The 18,427-nt window shown below is 41.7% G+C and overlaps 1 protein-coding gene and 1 long non-coding RNA gene across 5 annotated transcripts in view; one reads left to right on the forward strand and one right to left on the reverse strand.

Annotated features, from left to right (window-relative positions):
- Positions 1-18,427, reverse strand: part of LOC112546253 (uncharacterized) — a 245,657-nt gene that overhangs the window by 196,795 nt on the left and 30,435 nt on the right. For 3 of the 4 annotated variants that reach the window (XR_012904209.1, XR_012904207.1, XR_012904206.1), the window contains one exon: positions 1,556-1,672. The exons of the other annotated variant lie outside the window; for it this stretch is intronic. This is a non-coding gene — a long non-coding RNA (uncharacterized LOC112546253). The remainder of the gene's footprint in view (positions 1-1,555; positions 1,673-18,427) is intronic. 4 annotated transcript variants of the gene reach the window in all.
- Positions 1-18,427, forward strand: part of ANXA10 (annexin A10) — a 65,640-nt gene that overhangs the window by 25,226 nt on the left and 21,987 nt on the right. Inside the window, exon 3 of the mRNA XM_006111697.4 lies at positions 15,944-16,038. Within this exon, the coding sequence (XP_006111759.1) occupies positions 15,944-16,038 (95 nt within the window). The remainder of the gene's footprint in view (positions 1-15,943; positions 16,039-18,427) is intronic.

The raw sequence follows: 18,427 nt of genomic DNA on the forward strand, positions 1-18,427 counted from the left end.
GTACAGTCACAAATTTCATTAACGCATTATTTTTTAACAAGCATTACCAGCATGCAAGCATGCCTTCTGGTTCTGGAATAGTGGCTGAAACATAAAGGGGCATAAGAATGTTTAGCATATCTGCCACATAAATACCTTTTAATGCCCACTACAGCTGTTCCATGCAAACACCTGTTCTCACTTTTAGATGACATTGTAAATAAGAAGCAGGCAACACTATTTCCCGTAAATATAACAGTCTTGTTTGACTTTGTGATAGGCTGAACAAGGAGTAAGACTCAGTGGATTTGTAAGCTCTAAAGTTTTACATTGTTTTATCAGAGTGCCATTATGTAGAGCAAACAAACAAACAAATTTACATTTATATGTTTCAGAGGAGTAGCCATGTAAGTCTGTAACTGAAAGAACTTTAAAAAGTAACAAATAGTCTTGCAGCACCCTAGAGACTAAAAAAAATGTAGATGGTATCATGAGCTTTTGTGGGCACATCCCACTTCTTTAGATGAATGGAGTTTAAGGGGTCCAAGTTCCAAATAAATATCAGAGAGAGGGGATGGAGAGGGAAAGGAGAAGAGAAAAAATGGGAAAAGAATAGTCAATTAGAGTTTCCTTGCTACATGAAGCTGATAGAGAGGGTTTTAAGTGTTCTTAAGTACCTGGCCTTTTATGTCTTTAGGATGTGGGATATAACAGGTAATCCTGTTAAGATTTCTTTAAACGTCTATTGTAGGTATCAAACTTGTAAATGAAATTAAGTTCTGCAGCTTCCCTTTAAAGCTGGTTTTTTTAAATTGGTGACTTTGAGATCCATTAATGAGTGCCTGGGCAACATAAAATGTTCCCCAACAGGTTTCTGTGTTACCTTTTCGAATATCTGATTTGTGTCCATTAATCCTTCTCATAGAGACTATTCAATTTGGCCAATATACATGGCAGAGGGGCATTGCTGGCACTAGATAGCCTAGATCACATTGGTGGATATTCAATTATATGAGCCTGTGGTGTGATGGTTTACGTGGTTAGATCCTCTGATGATATCACTTGTATAGATCTGTGAACAGAGTTGGCACTGAACTTGATTGCTGGGGTGGGTTCCTGGATGAGTATGATGGAGGTGTGTTGCATGGGTTCTGGAAATAATTTGTTTGAGATTAGGGGGTTGTCTGTAGGCAAGGACTATCCTGTCCCCCAAGGCCTGTGAGAGTAAGGGTTCATTTTCCAGGATAAGTTGTAGATTGTTGATAATGTGGCACTTTGATGATAGAGATTGAACTACAGTACTTGTATGGGGTGAACTGAAAAATACCATTTTACAGTGCAAATATTTAATCAAAATAATATATAGTATACATATTGTTTTCTGTTGTGATTGAAATCATCATAGTCAAAAAGTATAAAAACCTCTGAAAATAATTATAATAAATTTAAATTAGTATTCTACTATAGTTTAACAGCACAATTAAAACTGTGATTAATTATGATACATTTTAATAGAGTTAATTTGTTTTGAGTTAACTGCTTGATTTAACAGTGATTAAATGACAGTCCTACTTACAAAACCAAATCTGACATTCTCTCCAGCCATTTTCTTCATCCAAGCATACGTGCCTCCATTTGGCTATGTCTACTTTGTCCCATATCATACAAGAACTTTTAATGAGTCATATTTTCACTGGGATAAAAATAGACAAGATTCAGTCCATTGCCTATTAAATACAAATGTTAATAACACATTTTAATATACCTTAAATTTAACCATGTAAAAACATTGGGACAAACTTCTGTTTTCATGCATGACCTACTTATCTGAAAAATTAAAGCAGTTTGACTTCAATGAAGCTATGTCCATTTATTCCCCTCATTTACTTTATCCTGAAGGGTTGGCAATTTGTTGCCCCAGTGTAGCTAACGATTATGCAAAAAGGGAACTGTTCAAAAATGAGGAGGTTAGTTAAACAGAAATTAAAAGGTACAGTGACTAAAGTAAAATCTCCGCAAGCCGCATGGACACTTTTCAAAGACACCATAATAGAGGCCCAACTTAAATGTATGCCCCAAATTTAAAAACATAGTAGAAGAACTAAAAAAGAGCCACCGTGGCTTAACAACCATGTAAAAGAAGCTGAGAGAGATAAAAAGACATCTTTTAAAAAGTGGAAGTCAACTCTAGTGAGGTAAACAGAAAGGAGCATAAACACTACCAAATTAAGTGTAAAAATGTAAAAAGAAAAGCCAAAAAGGAGTATGAAGAACAGCTAGCCAAAACCTCAAAATGTAATAACAAAATGTTTTTTAAGTACATCAGAAGCAAGAAGCCTGCTAAACAACCAGTGGGGCCCCTGGATGATCGAGATACAAAAGGAGCACTTAAAGATGATAAAGTCATTATGAAAAAACTAAATGAATTCTTTGCTTCAGTCTTCACGGCTGGGGATGTAAGGAAGATTCCCAAATCTGACCCGTCCTTTGTAGGTGACAAATCTGAGGACTTGTCACAGATTGAAGTGTCATTAGAGGAGTTTTGGAATTAATCAATAAACTTAACAGTAACAAGTCACCAGGACCAGATGGCATTCACCCAAGAGTTTTGAAAGAACACAAATGTGAAATTGCAGAACTATTAACTATGGTTTGTAACCTACCCTTAAAATCAGCTTCTGTACCCAGTGACTGGAAGATAGTGAATGTAACGCCAATATCTAAAAAGGGCTCTAGAGATCCCGGAAACTACAGACCAGTAAGTCTAACGTCAGTACCGGGTAAATTAGTTGAAACAATAGTAAAGAATAAAATTGTCAGACACGTAGAAGAACATAATTTGCTGGGCAAAAGTCAACATAGTTTCTGTAAAGGGAAATCATGTCTTACTAATCTAGTAGAGTTCTCTGAAGGGGTCAACAGACATGTGGACAGGGGGGATCCAGTAGATATAGTGTACTTAGATTTCCAGAAAGCTTTTGACAAGGTCCCTCACCAAGGCTCTTATATAAATTAAGTTGTCATGGGATAAGAGGAAAGATCCTTTTTAATGGACTGAGAACTGGTTAAAAGACAGGAAACAAAGGGTCAGAATAAATGGTAAATTTTCAGAATGGAGAGGGGTAACTAGTGGTTTTCCCCAAGGGTCTGTCCTGGGACCAATCCCATTCAACTTATTCATAAATGATCTGGAGAAAGGGGTAAACAGTGAGGGTATGTCTAGACTTCATCTCTCTGTTGGCAGAGGGATGCAGATTAGGCAGGTCAACATTGTGGTAGGGATTTAAATATCTGGTACCTAATTTGCATAAAAATGGCCTCCGTGTTTTGCCAACTCAGCACTTTGTCGGCAAAAAGAGGCAGTCTAAAGGAGGATCTGTCGAGAAGGAAAGCCTTTTTCGACAGATCCCTTATACCTCCTGCAAGAAATGAGTCCCATATGAGGAGAGATTAAAGAGACGGGGACTTTTCAGCTGGAAAAGAGGAAACTAAGGTGGGGGGGGGATATGATAGAGGTCTATAAAATCATGACTGGTGTGAGAAAGTGAGTAAGGAAAAGTTATTTACTTGTTCCCATAACATAAGAACTAGGGGCCACCAAATAAAACTAATGGGCAGCAGGTTTAAAACAAATGAAGGGAAGTTCTTCTTCACAAAGTGCATAGTCAATCTGTGGAACTCCTTGCCTGAGGAGGTTGTGAAGGCTAGGACTATAACAGGGTTTAAAAGAGAACTAGATAAATTCATGGAGGTTAAGTCCATAAATGGCTATTAGCCAGTGTGGGTAAGGAATGGTGTCCCTAGTCTCTGTTTGTCAGAGGGTGGAGATGGATGGAAGGAGAGAGATCGCTTAATCATCACTTGTTCGATTGACTCCCTCTAGGACACCTGGCATTGGCCACTGTTGGCAGACAGGGTACTGGGCTGGATGGACCTTTGGTCTGACATAGTATGGTCATTCTTATGTGCTTATGCATGTAAGTAAAATTACTCACATGAGTAGTCCCACTGAGCTCAATAGCAGCTCCCACATGAGTAATTTTACTTATGGAGATAAACAATTGTTATGCTGACAACTGAATTCAAGAGATTTGTTTCTAATGAAAAGTAGTTTTCCATTTCTGAAATAACTGTTCTCTGAAAAGTAAAAACAATAAATTGGATTTGAAACTGCACACTGGAGTATGAAGCTGTGCCTCTGAACAGAACAAGAGCTTTGCTATTGACTTCAGTGTGCACATGATCAGATTCCAGATAAGAGACTAATAAAATGACATCCATATCATTTATGAGAGTCAACAGCCTGCCATGTGGTGAGCAAATGTTGTTATACCACTTAAACAAGAAAATCTATTGTATTAGAGGCTGATGACATTGTGGTTATATTGTAGAAGGTTTTATTACCATGATCAGCACATGGAAACATAATACAGGCCATAGCTCTTGCATCTAATATCATAGAATCATAGGGTTGGAACAGACCTCAGGAGATCATCAAGTCCAGCTCCCTGCCCAAAGCAGGACCAATCCCAATTAAATCAACCCAGCCAGGGCTTTGTCAAGCTGAGACTTAAAAACCTCTAGGGATGGAGATTCCACTACTTCCCTAGGTAACCCATTCCAGTCTTCACTATCATCCTAGTGAAACAGGGTTATTTTCTAATATCCAGCTTAGACCTCCTCCCTACAACTTGAGACCATTGTTCCTCATTCTGTCATCTGTCCCTCTGGAGGACAATTTGGCTCCAGCCTTTTTGGAAACCCTTTCAGATAGTTGAAGGCAGCTTTCTCTTCTGTAGACTAAATAATCCCAAATCCTTCAGCATCTCCTCATAAATAATGTGCTTCAGTAACCCAGTCATTTTAGTTGCCCCCCTCTGGACTTTCTCCAATATGTCCACATCAATGGGGAGCCAAGAATTGGATGCAATATTCCATATGTGGCCTCACCAGTGCCAAATAAAGGGGAATAATCACTTCTCTAGATCTGCTGGCAGTACTCCTCCTGCATCCTAATATGTCATTAGCCTCTTTGGCTACCAGGGTAACTGTTGACTCATAGCCAGCTTCTCATCCACTGTAATCCCCAGGTCCATTTCTGCCAAACTGCTGCAAGTCAGTCCTCAGCCTGTAGCAGTGCTTCCATCCAAAGTGCAGGATTCTGCACTTGTCCTTGCTGAATCTCATCAGATTTCTTTTGTCCCAATCCTCCAATTTGTCTAGATAACTCTGGACCCTATTCCTATCTTCTCGCATATTTACCTCTCTCCCTAGTTTAGTGTCATCCACAAACTTGTTAACAGTGCAATCTATCCCCTCATCCAGGTCATTAAAAAAGATGTTGAACAAAACCAGTCCCAGAACCAACCAGTGGGGCACTCCATTTGATACTTACTGTCAACCAGACATTGAACCATTGATCATTACCCATTGAGCCAGCTTTCTACCTACTTTACAGTCCATTTATCCAATTCATACTTCTTTAACTTTAACTTGTTGGCAAAAATACTGGGGGAGACTATATCAAAAGCTTTGCTAAAGTCAAAATGTATCATGTCCACCACCTTTCCCATATCCACAGAGCCAGTTACCTCATCATAGAAAGCAATCAGGTTGTTCAGACATAACCTGACCTTGGTGACTCAATGTTGACTATTCCTGATCACTTTCCTCTCTTCCAAGTGCTTCAAAATAGATTCCTTGAGGATTCCCTCTATGATTTTTCGTTGGACTGAAGTGAGGCTGACTGGTCTGTAGTTCCATGGATTCTCCTTCCCTTTTTAAAAGATGGGCACTACATTTGCCTTTTTCCAATCATTTGTGGCATCTCCAATTGTCATAAATTTTCAAATGTAATGGCCAATGGTTCTGTGATCACATCAGCCAACTCCCTCAGATGCATTAGATCTGGCCCCATGGATGTTTAGTTTTTCTAAAGAGTTTTTCTAAATAGTTCTTAACTTGTTCTTTTTTGACAGAGGACTGCCCACCTCCTCCCCATACTGTGCTGCCTAATGCAGCACTCTGGGAGTTGACCTTGTTTGGGTAGTCTAGACTACAGGCTTCTGTCGACAAAGAGCGTCTAGACTACATTCAGTTCTGTCGACAAAGCAAGCTGCTTTGTCGACATGGCAGTATAGACGCAAAGGACAGTTTACACGCAATAATGCCTTCTGTCGACAGAACTCTGTCGACAAAAGGCGTTATTCCTTCGACAGAACTCAGCGGTAGTGTAGACGCAGGTATAGTTTTGTCGACATTTTTGTCGACAAAACCCTGTAGTCTAGACACACCCTTTGTGAAAACAGAGGCAAAAAAATAGTATTGAGTACTTAAGCTTCTTCTACATCTTCTGTCACTAGGCTACCTCCCTCATTCAGTGAGGATCCCACATCTTCCTTGACCACTCTTTGATTGCTAACATGCCTGTAGAAACCTTTATTGTTACCTTTCACATCCTTTGCTAGCTACAATTCTAATTGTACTTTTGGCCTTCCTGATGATCTTCCTGCGTACTCAGGCAATATATTTATACTCTTTCCTAGTCATCTATCCAAGTTTCCACTTCTTGTAAGCTTCCTTTTTGTGTTTAAGCTCATCAAAGATTTCACTGTTAGGCCAAACTGGTTGCCTACCGCATTAGCTTTTCTTACTTCAAATTGGAAAGATTTGTTTTTGAGCCTTCAGGAAGGCTCCTTTAAAATACAGACAGCTCTCCTGGATTCCTTTCCCCCTTATGTTAGCATCCCAAGGAGTTCTGGCCATCAATTACCTGAAGTCAAAGTCTGCTTTTCTGAAGTCCAAAGTCTGTATTTTTCTGCTCTCCTTTATTCCTTTGATCAGGATCCTCAACTCAACCATCTCATGATCACTGCTGCCAGGTTGTCCCACATCCACTTCCCCTACTCATTCCTTCCTGTTTGTGAGCAGTAGGTCAAGTTGAGCATGGTTGGTTCCTTCTTTTGGCACTTGTACCAGAAGTTGTCCCCAACATTTTCAAAAAATTTCCTGGATTGTCTGTGTACTATTGTGTTGGTCCCCCAACAGATGTCAGGGTAATTAAAATCCCCAGTGAGAACCCAGGCCTGTGATCTGGAAGCTTCTGTTAGTTGTCTGAAGAAAGCCTCATCCACTTGATCAGGCAGTCTATATCAGACCCACACCACGACATCACCCTTGTTGCTTCTGCCTCTAAGATCATAAGAACATAAGAACAACCATACTGGGTCAGACCAAAGGTGTACCTAGCCCAGTACCCTGTCTTCTAACAGTGGCCAATGCCAGATGCCACATAGGGAGTGAACAGAACAGGGAATCTCCAAGCAATCCCTCTTCTGACACCCATTCCCAGCCTCTGACAGAGGCTAGGGACACCATTCCTACCCAGAATGGCTAATAGCCATTGATGGACCTAACCTCCATGAATTTATCTAGTTCTTTCTTAAACTCTTTTGAAGTCTTGATCTTCACAACCTCCTCTGGCAAGGAGTTCCACAGACTGACCAGGTCCTGTGTGAAGAAAAACTTCCTTTTGTTTGTTTTAAACCTGCTACCTATTAATTTTATTTGGTGATCCCTAGTTCTTATGTTATGGGAACAAGTAAATAATAACTTTTCCTTATTCACTTTTTCCACACCAGTCATGATTTTATAGACCTCTATCATATCCCCCCTTAGTTTCCTCTTTTCTAAGCTGAAAAGTCCCAGTCTTTTAAATCTCTCTTCATATGAAACTCGTTCCAAAACCCTATTCATTTTGTTGCCCTTTCTGAACCTTTTCCAATGCCAACATATCTTTTTTGAGATGAGGCAACCACATTTGTATGCAATATTCAAGATGTGGGTGTATCATGGTTTTATATAGAGGCAATAAGATGTTCTCTGTCTTATTCTCTATCCCTTTTTTAATCATTCCTGACATTCGGTTTGCTATTTTGACTGTTGCTGCACATTGAGTGAATGTTTTCATAGAGCCATCCACAATGACTTCAAGTTCTCTCTTAAGTAGTTATAGCTAAATTACTCCACATCATACTGTACGTATAGTTGGGATTATTTTTTCCAATATGTATTACTTTACATTTACCAACATTAAATTTCATTTGCCATTTTGTTGCCCAATCACTTAGTTTTGTGAGATCTTTCTGAAGCTCTTCACGATCTGCTTTGCAGTTTGGTATCATCTGCAAATTTTGCCACCTCACTGTTTGCCCCTTTCTCCAGATCACTTATAAATAGGTTGAACGGGATTGGTCCCAGTGTGGACCCTTAGGGGACACCACTAGTTACCTCTCTTTATTCTGAAAACTTATCATTTATTCCTACTCTTTGTTTCCTGTCTTTTAACCAATTATCAATCCGTGATAGGACTTCCCCTCTTATCCCATGACAATTTACTTTTCTTGAGAGCCTATGGTGATGGACCTTCTCAAAGGCTTTCTGGAAATCTAAGTACATTATATCTACTGGATTCCCCGTGTTTGTTGACCCCCTCAAAGAAATCTAGTAGATTAGTAAGGCATGATTTCTCTTTACAGAAACCATGCTGATGTTTCTCCAACAAATTATGTTAATCTATGTGTCTGACAATTTTCTTCTTTACTTAGTTTCAACTAATTTGCCCAGTATTGACACTAGACTTATAGGACTGTAATTGCCAGGATCACTGTTACAGCCCTTTTAAAATATTGGCATCATATTAGCTATCTTCCAGTCATTAGGTACAAAAACTAATTTAAATGATAGGTTACAAACCACAGTTAATAGTTCTAAACTTAATCCAAAGATTTTCAACAGGCTTTTCTTCCTTTTATACTGGAGCTCTGAGCAATCATACTGCTCTCGTACTTATGGAGCAATTCCTTCACCTTTTTCTCCCTTGCCTGTCCTTCCTGAATAGTTTAAACTCTTTCATGACATTCTTGAATAATGCAAGTCATCCTATCAAGTTACCCCATTGAAATCTCATTTCTTTTACTATCCCGGGACTTATAGTTCTTCTTGCTTGTTTCCCTGGCTTCTTGCATTCATGTACAGACACCTTAATTAACTAGCTGATTGCCCTATTTTCTCAGTACAGATCAAATTTGTCAAAGCAAACTATGAAGTAAAATTAACATAATAAAAGCTGTACCACCTCAAAAAAAATCAAGAACTCATTCAGAATAATACCAGTGAACCTCAAAGATTATCTTCTTCCAACACCATACTAACCATCCCTAAAGTTTCCAACCAAAAACTTCTGTGGGTTACCTCTAACTTTCACTTAAGCACTTTTTTTTACATTTGAGAAGCTTGTTATGAATCAACAATTTTTACAATTGCATGCAACATGATGATTAAAACAATGTCATTAATAGACTTGCTGATAAAGAGAATCATGTCAGTTGCATAAAGTAATATTTATGGAAGGGTTATATAAAGCAAGTAATTGAGTAATGAAAATACTGAATGATAATGTTCCTAATATGAATTTAATGTTTCTAATGAGAAATGACATCTGGCAATAAACTGCTCTCATTTGCCCATTTTTAATGCTCTGAAATTTTATTGAGGAAACAGCCCCTAATTCATAAAAGAGCTTACCTCACAGAAGACGATTGGCACTCTAAACACATGTAATAAACGTTTAGTGGATGCTCATATTTCATCCCTTGCAAATTCAGCGAATTTATCTACCTAACTTTATCCATTTGTGTCTAACTTAATAGAACAAGCTCCCTGAGGTAAATGTGCAAATAACATTGGTAGATACTGAATTTTCAATTACACTTTTGACCAGAGTACATTTTCAACTAAAGATATCTTGAAATATTTTAGGTTTTCATTTTATATTGGTTACAATTTTTATCAGCTACTGGCTGGATGATTTGTTTTATGAATTTCAAGAAATGAAAAATTTAAGGGTTTTTTAAGTAAAATCTTTTGGAGGAAAAAAATATGTAACTTTTAAATCTACTCACTTTAAAGTTATTACTGTGCCTTTCAGGCCCCCGTTGATTCATTTCTAGTGTGATGCCCACTAGCACCTGCCAAGTGATCATACCTAAGTCAAGGACCACTGGGGGACTCTCAGTTATTGAAAATAAATTAATGAATGGGAACCATTACTTTAAGCTCAGCCTATTTAATACATTTTCAAATTGCTGTTGCTCTAGTTTTCTCTTCTACTTCCATCTTATTTGTTATAATCACTTTTATCTTAAATTAAATTATGAACTCTTCAGGATACATCACCATGTTTTATGTGTATATACATTATAGAGATCACTGGGACTCACTCCTTATTGGGCCTTCTGGGTGCTACCATAGTACAGGTATTAAATAAAAATAATTGAAAAGCAATCTGATCTGCTGCATCTCCAACAGAGTGGGGTACAGTACATGTCACAGTTCAGGTTAACTGCACCTATATTCCCCATCTGTGATTCAGAAAGGAGATTCAATCATAGCTCCTGTGCTGTCAACTGTTTTTGATTAAAACAAACATCTCTCTTCTGACAGGGGTATGTTGGTGTTGAACAGTTGCCAGCTTCTACTGTATTATGCCCTCAGCAAACCAGACAGCCTAAATGGCCAGCATCTGCACTCTGTTTGCTCTTCAGAGACTAATTACACTGTAATTGCCAGTAGTTAGAAGTTACCTCAGGTTTTTCTAAGCAAGCACTTTTATTCTTAAAGTAAAAGTCTTACAGAGAAAATATTTTAAATATGAACTTATATGCATGCTATTAAGCCTACTAGAGACCACACCCCTCTAATGAGTCCTTCAAAACCTCCAAACAGGAATTTCCTGTGATGATCAGTTTTAATTCAGAACTAGTTCTCCCATGAGTTAGTGATTCCCTCCTTCAGCTAATTTGGATTATTGAAGAGACCATGAATAGTTAATCAGCTAGACAATAGACTTCTCTTTAAAGCACAGCTTCAGAAGAATAGCTACTAAGATGAACAATTTGTATTCCTCTCCTCCCAAGTATTTCCTAGGACTCAATCAAAAGTTCTATTTTGTCTAGTAGTACATGGTTTTAAACATCCTTTGAGTACATAATACTTTGTAATGGTTGTGTTAGTCCTGTCTCCCCCTTAAAAAGTTATATGCCTTTCCCACAATAATGCAGAAAAATTTACGTTTGTAATGAAATGGCCTAAAAGTTAGAGCCATCCCTAGGAGGCATGGGGGCCCAGGGCTTGCCTGACTTTTCCTGCCCCTGTTCTGCCCCACCCCCACTCTATCCCTTCCCCACACCCCACCCATGCATCACTCTGCCCTGCCCTGCTTCTTCCTGCTCCACATTCTTCCCTCCATTACACACCTTCCTCAAGATCACTCCCCAGAGTGACACAATCCATGGGATTACCAGGGGGCTTGGCATGGGGCATGGAGTGACCTGCCTGGGAAATGGTGGCAGGATGGAGCAGACTGCTGCATCACTCACTTCCCATGGCTCCCGCCACCTCAATGAATACATGGGAGCCCGACTCCACAGACAAAGCTTCAGGCCCCCCAGGTAATATTTCAGGCTGCCCTGGGTTTTGCGAGCTAAACTAAATATGGGGGATAGTCCCCTCCATAGGATGCTTGGGATGGCCACAGCAGGGCCTACACAAAGTGAGGGGCCTGGAGAGGCCATCCCAAACTGTCCTATGGATGGGATAGCTCTTCTTAAGGTTTGTCCTAGATATTGCACAAAAATTTTACAAAGATCACAGATAACATTCGGTGGATACCATTTGTAACCTTTTGGTTATGCAAGGGTTCAGTATACAGTTGCCTATTCTCCTGCAACAGTTTTGAGTCAATATAATTTGAAAGTGCAGTTTAGTTTGAAAGGCCTTTATATACCTTTTATTTTGGATTGACTGGCTCTTTTAATTATACTTTTTGTGAAAGTACTCGTTAATCTAGTCCTTAAGTAATTGGCCCCGTCGGGCCTCGTAGGGCTACTCCCCTGGCTGTCACCGCAGATGCTGCTCCAATTGGCTGGGGCGGTAGGCAATAGAGGAGGGGAAGGGGGACTCGGGCCACTCTTTCTCTGAGCCCCGACCCAGGGCCCTAAGGTAGAGGGGTAGCCGTGCCTCCCCCTGCAACCTGACTGACAGGGTGCTGCCCCTTAACTCGTCAGTCCACAGGCTTACCTCCCTAGCTCTGCCCTGGGCTGCTTCCTCCCCCTCTTGGCATTCTCTCCCAGTTTCCTGGACACGCCACGCCTTTTTGTCCGCAGTCTCCCACACCCTGGACCTTTCCTGTCCTAGTCCCTCTTTAACTCCTTCTTCCTTTCTCTGTCTTTTCTCCTCTACTCCCTCGTCTTTGTCCCCACCTCGCCTCCCGTGTCTCCTCTAGCCTCCCTTTTATTCCCCTCACCTCAGCTCCAGTTCGCCCTTTGGCGTCCTTGCTGACGTCACCCTGCACACAGCCCACAGGGGACGTACCACGTTGCCTGTCCACGCCTCCCCAGTCAGCCCCAAGCACGCCAGCTTTGTCAGCTGGGGTGGCATGCGGTTGCCTGGCAACACCGGAAGGGGCTGGCCCCTTGTGTGGCACCGCTGAAGCATGCACTGGGCCTCTCCTCTCGGGACTCTCCAGCCCCATTTAGGGGGACCGGACTTGAGCTGTTCTGCTGCCCCGGCTTAGTCATGCAGGCTGACGGTTTCTGCCCCACATTGCTCTGCTGCCTGTCTTCCATAAGGAGGGAAGGGCTGCAAGTGCGGGGCTCTGCTGCCCCGTCACACACCTCCCCCCTTAAGTTCACCCTCCTCTTGCTTTCCTCCTGGCACGATAACCAGTCTGCGTTCTGGTGGATTCTTCCTGGTCAGTGGGTCACCTCGAATCGATAAGGCTGTCACGCATCGTATCATTGCATCAGCCGGGGATTCGTACCTTTCATAGATTGAAGCCAGCAGAGTGGCACATGATCTGTGACCAGGACAAAGTGGTCTCCTAAAAGATAATAATGTAGTATTTCAATAGCCCATTTCACAGCCAGGGCTTCTTTCGCAATGGTAGCGTAATTACGCTCCCTTGGGAATAGTTTTCTGCTTACATACAGTATAGGGTGCTCTGCCCCCCCAACCTCCTGAGACAACACTGCCCGCAGTCCCAACTCTGAGGCGTCCGTTTGGCCCCAAAAGGTTTTGTGAAGTCTGGCTGCACTAATACAGGCATGTTAACCAGCCGTCTGAAAAGCCCCGAAGCTGGCTTCTGTCCATTTAACTTTCTGGGGTTGCCCCTTCCACATCATATCCATCAGGGGGGCTGCTATAGCTGCAAAATTTGCCATAAACCAGCGGTAGTACCCCGCCAGCCCAAGAAATTGGAGTACTTTCCTTTTGGTGCTTGGTCTTGAGTAGTCCCGTATGGCACTTACTTTGTCAGCAAGGGGTTTTAGCTATCCTCGCCCAACCGTGTAGCCTAGGTACGTCACCTCTTTCTGTCCGAACTTACATTTCTCGGGGTTGGCCGTCAACCCTGCCTCCTTATGGGTCCAGAGTATCGCCTCCACGTGATTCTTGTGCTCCAGCCATGTATCACTAAATATGATGATATGTAAGCTGCCATATAGATTCAGTGTTGTTGTAATATCCGGTCCAGCAGACTCTGAAAGGTGGCGGTGGCCCCGTGGAGTCCAAAGGGCATAGTGACGAAGTGGCATAGGCCAAACGGGGTCGCGCAGGCTGTTTTCTCTCTGGCATCAGGGTCCAAGGGTATCTGCCAGTACCCCTTGGTGAGATCCAAGGTAGAGAGCCTTGCCAACAAACTCCTATAAGCTAACTGGGCTAGGAGGGTGGCCCAGTGCTCCTCCGGCCACTTGGCTGTCACAGACACCCGTTCAAACGTTACCAAAAAGGCTTTAGGATCATCTTTGGGTCCCAGCTTCGATAAACGAATCGGCAGCTTATGGCCGGGCCCCAGGTCCTCTTCCCCTCCCAGAGGTGGATCATCTGTCACATGGCCCTGCCTGGTTGTTTGTCATTGGTCCATGATCTCCCGCACCAGCTGCTGCTGCTGTTCCTGATACTGGCTCGCCAGCTGCTGCACCAGTTGGGTCTGCTACAGTTGCTGCTGAGATGTATATTAATGAAAATATTGCTCAAAGTGACTGAGGAGGAACCAAGAAACATGACAAGAGCTACGTGTGTCCCTAATTCTCCCATTTTTTACTTTTATAATTCCATTTATTACCCTGCTGTTATTCCTTCTACATACTGGCCCCCAAAATTAAATTTCCCACGTGTGAAGAGTTCTCACATTATGGCTCTCAGCTGGTGAGGAACTTGTATACGACATATCCTTCCAAGCCTGGGCAGAAGGATGTTTGGCAAGTAGTTACTATAGGCCACCAATCCCCAGCTGGCTCCTGTGCAGGGAAGCCTTGCCAGTGGAATTTGAGACATCAGTTCAACACAGCATTGAAGCATGTATTTACCACTAGACATATGATTAATCATAGTGAAGTTAATGGAACAAAGCCTCTGAAAATTAAACACCTAATAGGTGAAGGGTTTAAAGTCTGCCCAAAAGTATTCTGGGACTTGGACCTGTGTAGGATCAGCCTTATGATCAGGAAGTTGCAAGTGACTCATTTCTGCTACGCCTTTGTAGATGCTGGGTGCAGCAAAGAATCTGGCTTCTACACAGAATGCATCACTATTGTATTCATGAGCTTTTCAAGTGGATTGATTCATTTTTCAAGACTTTTCTTTCGTTGCTGTATCAGACTTATTTCACTGCTCAGTTTAAAGTTGTGAGGCTTGCCCAAACATTGTCACCACTGAAAACATCACATTCCATAAATTGATGCCATTAAAAGTCTAAGACTAAGTCTAAAATGCAAATCAGCAGAAACATTTCACTCCACAGCTAATAACCTGTGGTTTTTGTTGCAATGATTCTGAAATGTGGCCTTTCTCAAATTACCTTCATTACCTAATTCCAAAACTGTTTATGCTCCCACTCCATGCCTGGCCACCTCCACAGACAAAGATTATCAATAGTAAATGTTTGGCTTAATAACTTCTGCTTAAAAAAAGATTTTTCCCCTGTGCAAAAAATAGAAACAAGAACTTAGTATCATGTTGTTCCTTTTTACATAGGAAAATACATTTTTGTAATGTTTTCAGCAGCAGTAATTCCTGTTTTTAATATATACATTAAATTACACATATAGCTAAATTAATCTGTTGCGTCTTCAACTAAAATAAATTTGTCCTGGAAATGTCATTAAAAGGCCAAACAATATTAAATTGTTTAAAGTTATCTTTTGGTTATAAAACCAAAATATGTGAATTAATTGTAAAATGTTTTTTATCTTCTTTTGAGTTTCAGCCATCTGACTGCATAAATTTAGCAGGTAACTCTAATCACCAGTCACAAGTTAATGATTATAGAGAACCTTCTTCCACAAAGTAGCCCCTGGTCCTCATGCATCATTCAGAAATCAGTATTAATAAATAATCCTTCAACAGCTTATTGTACACTATCTAACTGAGCACCTTATTCAGCAATTTTACAACCAATGGTCCCTCCATAAATAGCCATTCCATTACAGGAGATCAATAACATGAAAATGACAATTTAATCACCATTGTCACATACAAACTCAACTTTCAAGCCTTAGCTGTAAATTTTACCCGAATGCTTAGCTCTCATTTGATGAAAGCCTTTATCCAATTTTACTGATGTTTTCAAATCCATTCCCCTGGAGAATATGGTAATGCATCTGATGATAATACAGATTTCTTGACTATTTGTCAGTAGTACACTAGCAAGTGAAAAGTATACAAACATGATAAATATTATTGATGTTCGTAAATGCTGATCTGATATTAAACTGTTGAGGTTTTTTCTGCAAGAAATACGGCAAATGGATTTGAACAAAATGTGGTATCTTGCATACGCTCACTGAACAATGATAAATATAAGTAAAAGTTTAATTTAGGCATTTTGTCTTATTTTTTTTTCCAGGTTGTGAAAAGGACTTGTTGATTGATATTCTAACAAAGCGTTGCAACGCACAAAGACTTATGATTGCAGAAGCTTACAGGGACATGTATGGCAGGGTATGATGACAACATTTTGCTTATGTCCACACTTATAACTCTCCTATACTTATGGCTGTTGACCATTTCTTCAGGTCATTTCTGGAACCCAGTCTCTAGCATGAAGCTGCTTCACCACCTGATTGTCCGACTGTTCCAGGTTGGACCTCACTTGTCTAGCATCCTCGGGATCTGAGCAGTCCCGGATGAGAAAATCTGTGGGACCAGGGAAGGTCCCCTGCCACCAGCCCCCTCAGCTTGCCATCCCTCCCTGCTGCCAGCTCCTTCAGCCCCACTGCTGGCCAGGTAACACAGCTGCCCCAGCCCTGCTGCCATAACTGCTGCTCCAACCCCACTGCCGGCATGGCAGCACACAGCCCTGGCCCCACTGCTGTAACACCAGCCTTGCTATGGCCCCAGCTGGGTTGCTACAGCCCCAGCTCTGCTGCCACAGCCCCAGACAAGCTTCCCGTACTGGGCTGCCATAGCCCAGCCTTACTGCCAGTCAGGCTTCTGCTACTCAATCCCCTACTGCCAGGCCAGCAGGCAGTCCCGCTTGGGCTGCCACTGCACAACTCCATTGCTGGGTCGATATGCATAGGGTGCCCCAGCCTTGGCTGGGATGCTGGGATCCCATGCCCCACTACCATGGCCCCGCTACTACCACCAGGCTGCTGAGGTCCTGGCCCCACTACCATTGGCCTTACCTTTCATGGGGGTCTCAGCTGCTGGCCCTCCTGCCCCAGGGCTTTCTCATTCAGCAATATCCATGCCCTGCAAGAGCACAGATGATGACGGATGAGAGAGTCCTGGTTTAGGGAGGTGCAACCACTACTTAATTTATATAATTATCAATAGACTATCATATATCATTTATATGAAAGTTGAAGTTAAACATCTGCTTAAACATAAAGAACTAAGAAGGCAGTTTCTTCTCCCACAGTTCACTTACTATGTTCCTCTGCTGATCTTACATATGTTCATACCTCTATCTTCCCCTCTCCCCAGGTTGGGCATTTTACTTAAACTTTTTGAGCCACTGAATCCTCATTGCTACATTGGAAATAAGTTACCTCTCAGAGATATGGTGATATGCAAATAATGTTTGTAAAGAGCTTTAGAACCTATATGAGAACAGGTCTGCCCACATCCAGAAGTGAGCTGGCATAATTTTTGTGACATTACACAACACAACATATAGATACATACACACACAAACACTTTTCAAATATGAGAAGACAGGAGCTTGAGTAGCTTTTTCCCCTGGTCAGATTCTAATTTAATATTCTATTCACATGTATTAAAACCAACCATGAACGTTAGCCTCTCCTACACTTGTCAGAGGAGGCAATATTGCTTAGGGGATAGACCAGTGGCCTCAGCCTTAGTAGACCTTGACTCTGTGCCCAGACCTGTAACTGACCTGTTTGGTGCATTTGGGCACATTACCCCATTTGTAAAATGGGGATAAGAATGCTTACTTTCTTTGTGAAGTGCATTGAAATCTATAGATGCAAAGGGCAATGCCAGAGTCAGATTTTCTTATTTATAAAAATACACTACTAATGAAAAATGCTCTGATAAAACTGAGCAGATTTCTCCTCAGCCATGATAGAAATAAGTCCAGTAACTTAAATGCAAGTTCCCTGAACTTTAGATCATCCATTGCCTCTTAGGGTACGTCTAGACTACATGCCTCTGGCGACAGAGGCATGTAGATTAGGCTACCCGACAGAGTAAAATGAAGCGGCGATTTAAATAATCGCCGCTTCATTTAAATTTACATGGCTGCCGCGTTGAGCCGACAAACAGCTGATCAGCTGTTTGTCGGCTCAGCGCGATAGTCTGGACGCTCCCCTGCCGACATCAAAGGGAGCTGTGGACAAACCCAGGTATGCCTCATCCCAGGAGGCATACCTGGGTTGTCGACAACTCCCTTTGATGTCGGCAGGGGAGCGTCCAGACTATCGCGCTGAGCCGACAAACAGCTGATCAGCTGTTTGTCGGCTCAACGCGGCAGCCATGTAAATTTAAATGAAGCGGCGATTATTTAAATCGCCACTTCATTTTACTCTGTCGGGTAGCCTAATCTACATGCCTCTGTCGCCAGAGGCATGTAGTCTAGACGTACCCTTAGTCTACTAGCTCCCCAAACCTTGAGAAAAGAGATGCTCCTTGGGAAGTGTCTTGATACTTATAATTGAGCTTTTCAGGTATAAGGGGACTTCTGGGGGACTGTTCTCTATAAGCAGATCTTAACTTTTGAATTAATTCCCTCCCTGATCCAAAATAGCCCCAACCTGTTTTCTGAGACAATGAAGGGATGGAGGTGCAGAAAGAGGGCTGGTATTAATGGGTTAAAGGGGAGTACTGATCAAACTTTATTTTCATGTTTAGCTAGTTATTTTTT

This window comes from Pelodiscus sinensis, chromosome 5, assembly GCF_049634645.1.
Source record: "Pelodiscus sinensis isolate JC-2024 chromosome 5, ASM4963464v1, whole genome shotgun sequence".
In the NCBI taxonomy this organism is placed as follows: Eukaryota; Metazoa; Chordata; order Testudines; family Trionychidae; genus Pelodiscus; species Pelodiscus sinensis.